Below are 15,029 nucleotides of genomic sequence, written 5' to 3'. Positions count from 1 at the left end.
CTCAATGATCTGACGCCATGTAGGTCCACCAAAAAACTACCAGCAAACACAGCCAGACACAAGCTAACTGGATGGTACCTCATAGAGCTTCGCAAAATCTTGGTGAGAAAGCTCCTCGCCACATGCACCTCAGTTTCTGACGGCATTGTACTTGGTGACACAACATCTACCATTTTAACCCTGATGGGCAGTGGGCGAAGAAGAGAAGCAGGAAGAAGAAAAGGTGGAGGAAAAGTCAAGAGTTAGAATAAAAGATGTCAATCAAATGTAGTTTTTTACTTATTAATTTCCAGATGCTCTGGTTTTTCCCACAGGGATACGTACACTTCCTTTCCTTTTTCAGTCTACACGTGACCTTAATTTACAAAATAAGCCTCACTTTTCCCCCAGAATGATCTGAAACTAGCAGTTGAGCTCATGAAGTCATCTGGAAAGTGTTTACTGAGGTGACAGAGTGAGGGTGCTGAGGACGGTTTTCCCATAAACCTCTAAATGGTTCTGGATAGTTATGCTTAAATCTATTTCCTGTTTTATTTGGTAATCACTGGTTCTCATGGATTCCTTTTATTTCTTCACTGTGACTACCCTGCTCTCATCAGTTTCTAGCCGGCTAATAACTAACCTCAGCATATAAGGATAATATTAGTTATACAGCAGCTTTTAACCAGAATGTCAGTGACTCTGATCCGGCACACGATTCTTCATAATTCACAGGTTATTGCCAGTAAAATAATACAATGAGCTCACAGTGTGCAACTTCCACCAACATCTGAACAATACTCTAGGACAGCGGTCCCCAACCCCCGGCCACAGACCAGTACCGGTCCGTGAGTCGTTTGGTACCGGCCACGAGAGTTGAGGCTCGGGTGTGAAATTTATGTTTTTCAGGGATTTTATCGTTAACTCGGTTTCCCTGGGTGTTTTCCCGTGTTGTAGTTGTGTGTCTTATTTTGAAATAAATATTTACGTGTTACCATAGCGACCAGAAAACATTAAGGGGCAGAGAGGAGGATGTTACTCTCAATGTTGTTGACAGATTTCAGGAGGACGCTGCTAATAAAGTTACACAATTACACAGTGAATTCGTGTTTATTGTTATATTTACAAAATACCACAGTTTTTGTCTTGGTCGTATCATTTTATTTTGTTGTATTTATCCACGACACCTTAAAGGCCGGTCCGTGAAAATATTGCCTGACATTAAACCAGTCCGTGGCGCAGTAGAGGTTGGGGACCGCTGCTCTAGGACACAGGTGTCAAATATGAGGCCTGGAGGCCAGAATCGGCCTGGCAGAGACTCCAATCTTCTACAACTTTGGAAAATGTGAAGGACAGCATAAACTGTATTTTCATAACTTTTACAGAGTCAAACCTGACTCGCAGTCATTCATGCTACACCTGGTGAAAAAAGTTTTTTCCGCTATCTGCTTTAGATATTCGTTAGTTTTTTTTAATTGGTTCATACCAATTTACACAAAATACACAAAAGGATTAAGAAAATTTGGGGATTTTTGGGCACTTTTATATTTTACTTGTCTAGCTCGCAGTTGGCCCCTGCTGGTCCTTTCTTTGTGAGAAACAAGTTGGACCGTGATGTGTGACATTTAACTGAGCCATCTTGTCATTGTTTTCAAGTGTAAGCTGTTAACTTGTGAGGAACATTTAATCCAGAATGATGTCTAAAGGTCAAGCGAGCAGGTTTACTGGCTCCTGGACTTGATCCGTCTCTTACTGTGAAGGACTTTCAAATTAAAAGACGGATCTGTCAGAGACATATGGTCCCGATGGAGCTTAGCAGCTTAGAAAAATTAGATCTGAGTTGGACACCCCCAAACCTCTCTTTGATATCACTCCTTGATATCAACCTAGCTTTCTTTTTCATCTTAGCTGGTGCTTTAAAACACACACTGCTGTTTATTTGTCCAGGAACGAAATGTCTGGACCAGATGAGACTTTTACCTGCCCTGAGCCAAACATTAACCCTGCCAGGCCGCGATGGAGACGCCACATTCTTTCAGCAAAGGAATGCAGGGAGGTATTTTCCCTCGCTTCAAGCGGGACAGCAATACTGGCCGCCTTCCATGATTCGCTGTGATGGAACAAATTTTTGAGCATTATCTAAATATTTATACTTTTCTTATTATTTTCTCAGAAGTTTAGTAAGTCAAACTTTTTCAGATAATAATGAGATTTTTTTTTCAAATTGTATTATTTTTTAAAAATTGTATGTCTTTATAAGCATCCAAAGGTTTGATTGATTCAATAAATGTTTTGGTTTTTGGTCTTTGGTGCCTTTTGCTGTGTTGTTTTGTGATCTGGAGGTTCAAAAATCTTTCCTACTACAAATCTGGTAAACTTTATTTATTGTACAGTTTGGTAAGAATGGAGTGTTTGACGTTTATAAGCAGCTTTCTTAATTTGGGATCTGAGGAGTGCACTATGAAGCCAAATTAATGGGATAGCGAGGTATTTTGTTGCCTGGCTATATTAACATTATAACTTGTTTTAAGTCCTGCTCTCTGTCTTATCTTCACTGGTTTCACTGGTATCTAATCAACATTCGACACTTTCCCTGTTTGCTTCACATCATTTCCTGAAGATCAGCGTCAAACATTTTGGGTCTGGCAACACTAAGTGCGATATTCTCTGCACAAGGTTTCATACTTTCAACCTGAGCTGAGCCTGTAGTGCAGTAACGTTGAGCCATGGAGCACCGTGATGGGAATGCAGAAAGTCTGTTTTTACACTGTAACAGAACATACATTAGAAAACAGAGGATCAAAACAAATACAGCTGAGATATGAGTGACTAGTGTTGGGCCTGGGTGAATTTATTTTAACATTAGCCTCCCATATTTCTTTACGTTTTCCCATATCTGCACAATCATTTGCTGTTTCTACAGAGTCGATATCTGTATTTAATCACCAACACTGCCTCCCCTCCATGCGACAAAAGCTCCAAACAAGCTGCTGCACAAAGAAAATGCAAATGTCCCCTCTTTCTAAAGCGCTGAGGGTCTATTGTCAGGGGGGCGCAGCTGTGCTGTCACAGATATTGCTTCCAGGAAATACGAGCCGCACCGCGTTCATTCAGGAAGAACTGAACCTGAAACTGAAAAGTGGCTGACCCACATGGCTGTGAGAGCGATACAGTCAGCTTCCAGTTGGGCCTATTGCTGAAGCAGAACAGAAGCAGCAGGCTCCCAGTCACTTGCAGTGGATGGCTGATATTAAGCATTTTTGTAAAAGGGTGTAGCTCAGGAGGAACAGCAGGTGTTCTACTGCTCGGGAGGTTGGTGGGACGATCCCTGGCTGCTCCAGTCTGCATGCTAAAGTGTTCTTGGGCAAGATACTGGGCTTGAAGTTGCTTCCCATGCATTCATGTTCATCAGAGGGCAAATGCTAAAAAAAAATGCTTGCCTTAAATGAGGCATGTTGTGTAAAGTAAAGCTGTAAAGCTCCAAGAGGACAATTAGAATGGAAAAGTAAATACAGTAAGAACCAGGCCGATTACCAAACGATTAATAATAAAATGATTTGGCTCTCCAACCCAGCTACAGTCCAGATGTACCCTGGGATGCAAGCAAGCATTATCGCTTGAACCACATGAAAAGTAACAAATGATCTTTAGAAGCTAATCGTCTTGATTTCTTAGTGAATATTTCACTACTGTAAATAAAATCTGGATCTGAAAAAAACAGCGAGAGCTTTGTTGGACCGTGTGAAACAGATGGAGGTTACAGTCAAAGGAAGAACTGATAATATTCCCACCTGATTGGTTACTGAGTTAAAGCCAATCCGTGCCAATCATGGAGCAGAATCTTCTAATGTAAATCTTTTGTAAAAAAATAAATAAATAAGAAAATGCAGAGTTTGCGTAGATTAACGTTTGAGTATTGAGGATGAACTAAGGCTACACTATCTGCAAAAGTTAGCAGTCAGTGTAGAAACAGAACAGCTGATGCTTTAAGATAAGATTTTTACAGGGTGCAATAAAGGTGCTACAACAGTTACACAAACAAAGAGTTCAGTCCCTTAGTAACCAGCTGTGACGCTCTGATACTGTCACTTCTATTGCAAATAATAGAGTCACAACGATAACCACGAGTCCACATTATGACCATATGTTAATCATTAGAGACCGTGCCGTGCATATGTCTCGAACCAGCCTTCAATTATTTTTTTATTTGCTAGGAAAAGCAAGATCCATGAATGCTAGTGTTCCACTGTGTGTTTTCCATCCGAGCATTGACGCGTGTCTGTGATCATTGTCGTGTTGATTCATGGGTCAGAGTTAAGTGGCTTTACAAACAAAAAATATTCCTATGAAAATGGTCAGGTGTGAGGACTGGACTGAAAATGAGTGAAAAAGCAGCCAATGTCCCAAGAAACACTCCTCAAGGGGACTTTAAAAAAAAAGAAGAAAGTCTGGCTCCTTGGAAGCAAAATATAAAGAAAAGATGATTGGCTCAAGACTTTTGCACAGCACTGTGTAATAGATCATTAGGAATGAAGTGAGATAGTTCTGAATGAAAGCTTTCCTGTAATAACATGTTGTTAATTAATTAAAAATGACTGAAACAGATTCAGCAATTTATTTCTGATCTCCTCAATTATTAATAACGTGTATCTGCTGTTAACTCTGAACTTTACCATTACCTTTATCCTAGTATAGAGCACGCGTCAGCTGATCTCAGTGCCAGTACTTGTCATCTTCTTTATATTCAATTGGTATATCTCATAGTTTTAAGTTGCTTCAGTGTGAAAACCATTTCTGCTGCCTCTGCGAGCTGCTTTGCAACCCACTATGGTCATAATTTATACCCTTTCTCTGATTGCTCAAAATTGTCCCCACCACTAATTCAGTGCTAATTCTACTACTCTGCTTACAGTTGTAACCCGTATTTGAATCCTCTCTCCAGCACCTTTCAGAGCCGAGCGGCATTTCATCGAGTTTCAGTAATAATCTCTGCATCATCACATGATGTACAGAGGAAGCAGAGGGTTGGTTGCTTAGTTGGAGCCAGTGGAGGACACAGTGTGACAACATCATGAAGCAAACGCAGGTATCTCTGTCACTGTTTCCAAAAGTCTGTGTACCCTGGAGGGATTTTATTTGCGTTTTTTTTTTTTCAGGCGGTCAGCTTTCAATGACCTAAAAGGGAGCTTGCATCTGAAAGAAATGCTCAAACTTACAATAAAATCCCCAAGTATCTGTCGAAAAAGGCTTAGAAGGTCAAAAACTTATACATATCTAAAACACACCTGCTCCAGACAGCAGCAAGTCTTCAGATCTATCTGACACCATGCAGAAATCAGGACTATTATTTTAACTAAACAATGATATTAATGAAGGACTAAACATTGTAACTTACCAGCTTCATGAAACAGGTTGTTTCATGTGTACGTGTAAGCTGATAGTTTTGGTTCACAGTGCGCACTTTCCCTCCATTTCTCCACACCCGCTTCTTTTTAAAAAACACTTGAGGACAAAAAAAGACGCACTTAAACATGAGTACTCCCACCAGCCTGATGGAGACGAGCACCCAGAGGAATCTGACAACCCCATGACTCAAGAGCTACTGCCTCCTCCTCCTCCTCCTCCTTCTCCTGCTGCTCCCAGTCTGAACACACACACACAAACACACTCCTCCACGGGGGAGGAGATTTCCTTGAGGATTATAAAGTGGGGGATTTGAGAAAATGGAGGGGAGGAGGAGTTATTGTCCTGTCCAGCGTCCTTGCTGTAATCTAGTGTTTGGTCTGGGAGTTGCTGCCTCTGCAGAGAGCCACTGAGGCTGCTGGGAAAGTAAATGAAGACAGAGCAAGCACGATCATGTGAAGGTGGGATTAAGCCATTCAGGTCATAAAATGTGACACTACCTGGATGATGTGCTTTGAAAACATGCCACTAAATTTTAGCTGAGAGTAAAAACTTCAGTGCCAAAATCCGCAGTTCCTCTAGTGGCCACTTGAGGCCGTCTTTAAAAAGGAGTCAATCCCTGTAGTATCTGAAGCTAAAATGCCCAACTGGACAGGAGCCAGTGATCATTCAAAAATGTACACTTCTGGCTCAATAAAATCAAACACGGTGGTCAAAAAGTCTAGAAATCAGTGGCTCATGTCAACCTCTCAAAAACATTCTTGGTTTTAACCTCTAAAACTAACACATTTTTCTGTGAAAGGTTTTTCTCAGACAACCCTTGTTTTTTCCCCACTGCTGACCATCTCCTTCAGTGTCCTTCCCAGGAACTGCTGCACAGACAGGAATGTTTGGCCCAGGTCCACATCTGTTTTCAGAGATACCAGCAAATGTCAGACTGAGGGGGCAGAGGCTGAGTGACTGCCTCACCCTGAGATAACTCCTCCAAAGAGGGGGAGGAGACGGTGACAGCTCTGCAGCAGTTTAAAAACTGTGTGTGAAGGCATGTTACTGTTCAAATCCCCCACCTTATCACGTTCACTTAAATATGCGGCTGCTCTAAAAATGAGACAAATAAACTTCTTTACAGTTACTGTGCTGTAAACATTCACACAAGTCAACAGTTTTGATACGCCAACTTTAAAACACCACAGGAACCACACAAAGGTCTGAGGCTGCTTAGCTATAGCCATACAGTGAGTATATGCTTTTATTCCAAGAGCCGATCTTTACTCCAATTCTTGCTGTTTTAGGCCAACGAGGCAAAACAGTAAAGATGGGTTTCAGGTTTTTATGGGAGCTTTTGATGAATGCACCATTAATTTAATTTGCTAGGTTGACCAATACTGATGTATGTGTCCAGTTAGTTTAACTTTAAACAATTTCACAGCTAATTCAGACCCAGACGATCTACTATTGTCCAACTTGTGATTTAAAAAGTCAGAAAAGCAGAGCCACGTCTGATCTTTATATTTGATTCACAACATGTGTTAGACTGCATTGCATTTAAAACTGGCAAAAGCACATGTGAGCCTTCAATTATAGCAGTGTTTGAACCCACAAATACCAGACATGCATGGATGTTGTTTGGAGGTAAATCCGAGGTGCACATTAGGAAGAGCAACACAGCCAGGCTGTTTTGGCAAATCCTAAAACCACAGTTGGAGATAACAGGTATCATGAAGGTGGTTATCAACTTTTTCTGTTAAGCCACGCTTTCTACGTCAGGCTCTGTGCACGCTCACATAACAACGGGGATTTCACGTGTCATGTGACTCTTCTTCTGCATAAATGATCCCTATGAGCACCACCTACTCCAATCAGAGACATTATTGTGTAAAATGGTGATAAAACTCTATAAAGAACATAAAAATACAACACTGTTGCGAAGGTAAGATTAATGCTCCAGAAAATCATGAGTCTTGGGATTTAGTGCACAGAGTGGTAAAATAAACATTTGAATTCCACTTAATTATTTTATGGGCGAGTGTGCTCTCAGTACTGTTGTTAATTAATTAGTTATAATAAAATTCACCTTGCTCAGAGATGTTATGAAAGGGAAAACTTAGAGATTAAAATCTTTTTTGTAGTAGGATGGAAACACATTTACTTTTGCTGTAAAGATGGACGTCTCAACTATGGGGACTCTAGCGGCCACTTGAGTCTTGAATCAAGCCCCAAGTGGCCACTAGAGGAACTGCAGTTTCTTCTATTTTCGAAACCTCAGTTTCTGCTTTTTAGCACTGTTTCATAATAATCTTGTCCTCGGGGAATAAAAAGGCAGAAGATTTTTTTTCACATGTTTTTCCCTGATGCATCATACCCAGAAGTGTCAGTATTTGCACAGGGAACCTTCTGCATAGCTTCTTTAAAAAGCTCAACTTTGTAACTGAGACAGCTCAGTACCCAATTTATTTTTGTTTTTCCCAACAAAACAAGCAAACCATTGTATTTGTAATTAATTAGCTGACCCACAGCAGGATACTGACATATGCAAGAAATGTTTGATTATTTATCACTCATATGACATCACCACTCCCTGTGTCACTCCATTCCTCCCTCACCCTTTCACATGCTGCTGATTCACCATCTTGCTGACACTGGAACCCAAACAAGCGGCCGTCTGCGGGGCTGATCTCGCCCCCGTTGAGCTGTGAACGCTGCCCACACAAAAGAAAGTGCCAGCGTCATCACAGCTGGGCTTATCGATGTGTCACTGCCCGCCACGGGAAACAAAGAAATAGTTTTTAAAAAAAAGAACAACAAAGAGAAGAGAAGAGGAATCGAATGCAGTGCCGAGAAAAATGCAAAAACTTTGTTCAAATACGGGATCACCAAACATCTGGAACATCTTCAATTTTGACTAATTCAGAGTCACAGTCTCAAGTATCTTTACAAAAACCCCAGCAACCTAATTTTAGTCTTAACCTGATCAAATTTAGGCATTAGTAAGTATGACATCGCGTCCTGCTGATCTATCAAATCTCCAGAAAACAGCAGATCAGATAAACTTTTTACTCTTTACAATGAGCTTTAACAATAAATATACAATTTAATTCTACTACTACATGCCCATGCTACAGCTTTTTTTAAAATTTGTTTTCAGGCTGTTGGCAAACTGATATACTTAATAGCAGTGACAAAATGTGATTCAGTATAATAATTAGCCAGTTTTTTGATGGGTCCTGTGCAATGTTGAGGTTCTGCTGTTACTTCTGTTAGGTGATTGCCAGGCTGTGGCACATTATCTAAGTTTTGTGGGTCTAAATGAGATCTTTTTGTTATGCAGTAAAGTCAAAATGTGGCTACAAATGTAGCAGTTTTGCGGGTGGTTGCTAAGCAACATCATAAAAACTACATAGATGAGAACCTTCAGGGGTTTTAAGATGTACATGCGTGCCAAGTCTCATTGGTCAACTCTTTTTTTGGTGTAGAAGAATGGAGCTTTGTGGATGGAGCTGAACGTCTTAATGGAACTACTGTCAGACTCTACTGCGCCTTCATGACAGAGGTGTGATACTGAGAAGCATCACACACTTTTCTAACACCGTGGTTCTACCTTCCTTTGTAAAAATCAGCCTCTCTGCTCCCAGCAGACCTGAACTTAACACTTTCATGTGAACACAATCATTGAGCTGATAATGATCTTCATGTGACCGCTGAGCCTGATTATCAATATTAGGATAAGTGAAACCAGATAAAGGCAAGATAACCTGAATATGTTAAACAGGATCCAGTTATCAGTTATCCTAAGGCACACAGAATGCTGCTGCCAGGCTTTTAAACACGTAGCACAAGGAACAACCACAACACACCAGTCCTTGCAGCCTTCACTTCCTATCTGTTAGTTTGAGCTTGAGCCCGGATGCTGCTTGAGACCTTCTGGCGTGACTTTGGACCAGTCCCAAAGGCTCTTCTAGTCACTAAAGGTGATTGAGCCTCTGTTGTCTGGGCCCTACAACTGTTGGGAAATCTCTTCATTCACAGGCTAAGAATTTGCTAGTGTTCCTCGTACACAATTAAAGACTGGGGAAGACAGTGCCTTTCAGTGTGTGGAACCCAGGCTAGCACTACCATTAGCTACTACTATTTAGCTGACTTTCTGCACTCCTGTTTTGTTTAAACAGGGTTTCTATTGGGCATTTAAAACTAATAATCATAATAATAATAATTATGATGATGATGATGATGATGATGATGATGATTATTATTATTATTATTATTAGTAGTAGTAGTAGTAGTAGTAGTAGTAGTAGTAGTAGTATCATCATCATTTATTTATTTATTTATTTATTTACTTTTAACGATCTGTTTATTTTATTGTGTCTTACTGTCTCTGTACATTAGCTACTATGGCACTTAATTTTCTCATTTGTTTTACTCTTTTTTGTGTGTACTGCACTTTGTGGCTGTCTGTGAAAAACACTTAATAAATAATCTTTACTTAACATAGTAATTATTTTTTTTGGTTGATTTTATATACTTGCTACTATACTTGTGTATATGTGCCAGTTATTCCTTCTTTTCCCCCGTTGCATTGAATCTGAAATTGCTTAATTAATTCCATTTTACTATTTTAAGTTTTCATGTTTGTTGTCTTTATTATTGCTCAGCACTTTGTTGCTTTGTTTTAAAGTCTAATGTGAATACAGATGAAAAAGCGAAGCAAAAGAGTCCAGGAGGCTGAAATGACAACAGCAAACTGCAGACAACAAAGTCCACAAAGATATTTGTATTATGTTTGTATCCAGGACACCGCTGTGATCCTGTGCTCACTAACATTACTTCAGTCTCAAGAAACACAAAGCAATAATTCTAATTAATATAACTTTATACAACTTAATATATAAAATCAAAAGGCTATTTATTAAAAAATGAATCATTAAGGAACATGTGCTTGTTATAAACTGACCATCAAGTAAATTTCATCTGACCAGTTTCCATTAAATGTAACATTTCACACTATATGTAATCAAATTACTAAAAGTCAGCACTTTGGGCATAAATATTGTTTTAGTGTAAAGTGAGGAAAATGTTCTGAAACCTGAAGCTTTCCCCAGGAAATTAACATATAGATGCAGAGGGAATTGAAGTTGTTTTCAGAAGCTTTCATTCAACTCCAGCTGTTAAGCAGCAAACCAGTCTCCTAAAAAATTATGTTTATGTACTATTTATTTCCAACAGCATCTAACAATCCCTGAAGACGCGCTTGATTTCATTCTCTTTTTATGGGTGTCTTTTTTTAGCATTTTGTATCATTGCAGCTTTTAAAATCTAAGAACTGTGTAACAGGCTCTCAAATCTGTTAACATTTTAAGCTAACGATAAGCCTTTAAAACACCACATCAGTTTCACTTTGAATTATATAAATGTCAGGGGATGGGGTTTTTGGAAAGTCCCTGTAAAATCAAAAATGTCCTTTTTCCTCTAAAATCCTGCCAACAAACGTGAACACAGGCTCGAAAAAACAGCTTACTTATCTTTGTGGTAACAGAGAGCAACAGGTTTAAGACTCCACACACATTACAGGCCTCTTAAATCCACAACGAGCATATCCGCTAAAGCGGAGAATCAGTTACCCACACAGATATGATTTACGTGCATTAATGCCATCCACCTTCTTTCCACCTCAGTGCAAATCCGCAGGAAATGGAGGAAAACAGAAAAAATTCCCCTCAAGCTATTTGTTAGGCTTTGGTAAAATGTGCCTCAGCTTCTCAACCTTTATATATCATCTAGGCAGAGAAAAGCTGCCGTTATCTCAAAGTTATTCACCACTTCCTGATTTAATCCCACTTGAGAGGAAACCAACTGATTGACTCAGAAGAGATGATGAAGTAAAAAAGGCAGAAGAAAAAAGACAGAAACAGAGAGAGAGGAAAAGAGGAAGTACCTGGGAGTGGAAATCTTCTCTTTATCTTCTAAAAACCACACATGTCCAGAGAGTGGAAACATACACACATATAGGAGTCTGAGTAGCCAAAGCCCCTGAAAACAATGGGCTCTGCTGATACGGCCTATCCCACTAAGCAGTGTCAACTCACCTAGGCAACATGGACTATACCACTCCTCCTGCAAACAGGGGAGGACGCCTGCACTGAAGGAGCTCCCACGGCAATTCAACGGTGTCTCAGAGAGCTTTAAAGGTCGTCTTGTTGTTCTGAGCCCATCGTTTGCTCTCTAACCCACTCAGATTAAAGGTCTTCCCAGCAGCAGCTTGTTGAAACACCACCAGTCTACCTTTCCCTCCTGTTGACTCAACCCACTCTGCAAAGCTGGGACCACGCTGTGGCTTTGCAGGGAATAATTGGATTCAAGCTCTAAGACTCTGTTGCCATTTGCAAGCAAGAAGACGAGCATGTTCTTCTGACAGGACAGGACATGGTGACACATGTAATCAAAAAGGTTATCTGTACGCATGCATAGCGCTGTGAGAATGTATTTGTATTCCTGATTTCTTATAGGGTTTTTTTTTTTTTTGCATATTTATACACCTACATGTTTTAAGTCATGAAACAAATGTTAATATTTGGCAAATGAGTTCATTTATTAGGAAAAAAATCCTAAAAAATGTACCTGGGCCTGTGTAAAAAAGAAATTGCCCCCTAAAGCTAATAACATGCAAATGTGACAAATATGGAAAAACTAAGAAATCAAGAAGGTGCAAATACTTTTACCCAAAACTGTACAAAGCTCTTCTTATGAGTCCTCATTTTTATGTCTATAGGCATATCGCATCTTTATTAAAGTTTAGATGCTCATCAAAAAATTAAGCAGCAACCGCCAGGGTGAAAACCTGCAGTTCCTCTGATGTCCACTAGAGGCTGTTCCCAAAGTGAACTCCCATGTTAAATAGTCCAACTTTACAGCAGAAATAAACATGTTTACAACCTGGTACAACAAGCATTCCTCGTCTTTATGGACATTTTCCACCTTCATACAAACTGTACAGGAGTTCATTTTAAAAAAAACAAATTTGGGGGTATTTTGTTGAGGCTTTAAGTTGGCATGACTGGTTTGATTGACAGCTGTGACAAGCAGTCGTCACTAATAAGACTTGCTGAGCTGGACCTCTGGACTTTGTCTGTGCTGATATATTTATGCTGATATGATCATTTATTATATTATTATTCTGCTTTGCTTCACTCTTCCTCTTGTGGCAGAGCCTCTCACAACACTTTTCAACCTCACACTGGATACGAATGAAATTCCCTCAGTATGGAAATCAGCTTTTGTTGCTCCTCTATTAAAAGGGGCGACTCAGCAGTGTTAACTAATTACAGACTGATATCTAATCTATCTGTGCTGGACAACGTTCTTAAAGCTCTTGTGTGTGAGCAGTTAAAGGAGTTTTTACACACCAATGCCATTTTATCTGAATATCAATCAGGCTTTAGGAAAAATCACATTACTATCACAGCTGCAATGAGAGTGGTAAATGATATTACTATTGTACTTGATAAGAAACAACACTGTGCATCACTTTTTATTGATTTGTCAAAAGCATTTGACACTGTTGATCGTTGTATTTTAAAACTTAGAGTCTTCCAGTCGGGACTCTCTGACAGAGCAGTGGCATGGTTCTCAAACTACCTCAATAATAGGTATCAGTGCATAAAATCTGATGGTCTATGTTCTGACTTTGTTACAGTGCACAACGGAGTGCCACAGGGCTCTGTATTAGGTCCTCTTCTATTTATCATTTACATAAACAATCTTGCTGATGATACAGTTATTTACAGCTGTGGTTCAACTCTTGTCCAAGCCATTGACTCCTTGCAGAAAGCCCTTTTTGCTGTCCAGCACTCATTACTTCAGCTTAAACTTGTTCTCAATGCAGACAAAACAAAGCTCATGTCTTTGAATGGTTGATACTGTGTATCATGCTTCTCTGAGGTTCATCACTAACCGTAAATCTCAGACTCACCACTGTGAGTTATACTCTCAGGTAGGATGGCCTGCTTTGGCAAGTCGGAAGAACTCTCATCTATACAGTTTTATATATAAGGCAATACTTGGGTTGCTACCTTCTTATATATGTTCCCTGCTTACAATGAAACATGCTGGTCGGTATTCTCTTCGTCTGCATGGTTACTTGTTGCTTTCTGTTCCATTTGCCCGAACTGAATTTGGTAAAAGAGCTTTTGTTCATTTAGCACCCTCGGCTTGGAACAAACTGCAGAACGAATGGAAAATTACTGAATTCATTTCATTATGTGCTTTTAAATCTAAACTACGAATCCTTGAGGACAAGTCCATAACATGCAACTGTTTCAATTAGATGTTGCCTGTGTTTAATTGAGTAATTTCTGTAACTGTGAGACACTTGCTGCTGCCTATCTTGGCCAGGAGTCCCTTGAAAAAGAGGTTTTTAATCTCAATGGGATCTTCCTGGTTAAATAAAGGTTAATAATAATAATTAACATTTTTCTTTATTGTTAGGTCGAGTTTTTGATTTATAATTTCAGCATCTTGAGCATTAGTTCTTGTTATGTTTGAGTTCGTGTTATTGTTTGGAAGCCTGTTACGCTGATTCACTCTTCTAGTGTTGCTTTTGGATCATTGGATTTTTCATTCAGACAATTTTCATTTCTGACATGTCTGCATTTTACTGTTAGCAACATTTACAGACTTTTCAAAAGTTAGAAATCTGATGAGCTGCTGACCTGCAGGTTAAACTGGTCTCTTACCATCTCCCAGTTGAGCTGGCTTGACAGAAGTTTGGAGGGAGGGGCGTTTGGTGGTCCTCTCGGTGTAATTTACAAGTGGTTATCTGTGCTCTGGAATAACAGCACTGGCCGGAGCCCTGCTGCCTCCACAATACCAGCTTTTGTTTAAGCCTTGGGAGCAAACAAACAGCGAGAGGCCCACGTAAGAGACTGTCAGGCTGCAGCCGACCTTCGTCTCCATCCCACAAGCTCGTGTTTGTAGAAGAAACACTGCAGGGCTTTAGCATTTTCAGGGGACAACGTGTGCTTCTGAACCACATATTACTTGTGTCTGCATTTTCTTTCTGATATATACCGTCAGACTCCGGCACTGTGGTTTTGACCTCTGACCTCCTGCTGAACTCCTGCTGACCGGCTGGCTGATGCTCAGCCCCAACAAGCTACACATGAAAGCCAAGAAAGCAGTCAAACATAGCAAAAACTGGTATAAACCCCCCCAAATCCTAAGAAAGTTCCTCTTTTGTTCCATAAAAAAATATATTAAAATATATATATATATATATATATATATATATATATATATATATATATATATAAAGAAGTATCTGCCATTTTTGCTGTAACGGTACCTTCGGACCACCAAGGTCAGGGTCTTGTGGGAGCTCTTCACCAGGCATATGGCCTCCTGCCGAGAGCCACTAAGGGGAACTGAGTTCACACTCACAATCTCATCGCCAGCCTGAAGACGGACCGCCGCAGCCACGCTGCCATCCTCCACCTGGGCAACACGAGGGTAACACACAAGTTACTGAATAACAGGCCACTCTGTGACCCAAACTTGTGTGTGTTTTTATGGCTCCACAGAATCACAATATCACTAAATGCATCACTTGGTAAGCAAGAAAATCTCTTTTAGTTTTCACCATTATTACATTTGGC

At 40.0% G+C, this 15,029-nt stretch overlaps 1 protein-coding gene across 7 annotated transcripts in view; it reads right to left on the bottom strand.

The window, feature by feature from the left end:
- LOC146361221 (protein Shroom2-like) overlaps positions 1-15,029 on the bottom strand; it is a 42,122-nt gene that overhangs the window by 22,749 nt on the left and 4,344 nt on the right. For 2 of the 7 annotated variants that reach the window (XM_084921304.1, XM_084921303.1), the window contains exon 1: positions 11,315-11,457. In XM_084921304.1, the coding sequence (XP_084777430.1) occupies positions 11,315-11,376 (62 nt within the window). In that variant the 5' untranslated portion in view covers positions 11,377-11,457. The other 5 variants (XM_084921307.1, XM_084921306.1, XM_084921302.1 and 2 more) reach the window with 4 other exon arrangements.

This window comes from Perissodus microlepis, chromosome 23, assembly GCF_051167445.1.
Source record: "Perissodus microlepis isolate ML-2025 ecotype Zambia chromosome 23, ASM5116744v1, whole genome shotgun sequence".
Taxonomy (NCBI): Eukaryota; Metazoa; Chordata; class Actinopteri; order Cichliformes; family Cichlidae; genus Perissodus; species Perissodus microlepis.
Note: the sequence above shows the minus strand (reverse complement) of the source record. Positions and strands in the feature narration are given on the sequence as shown.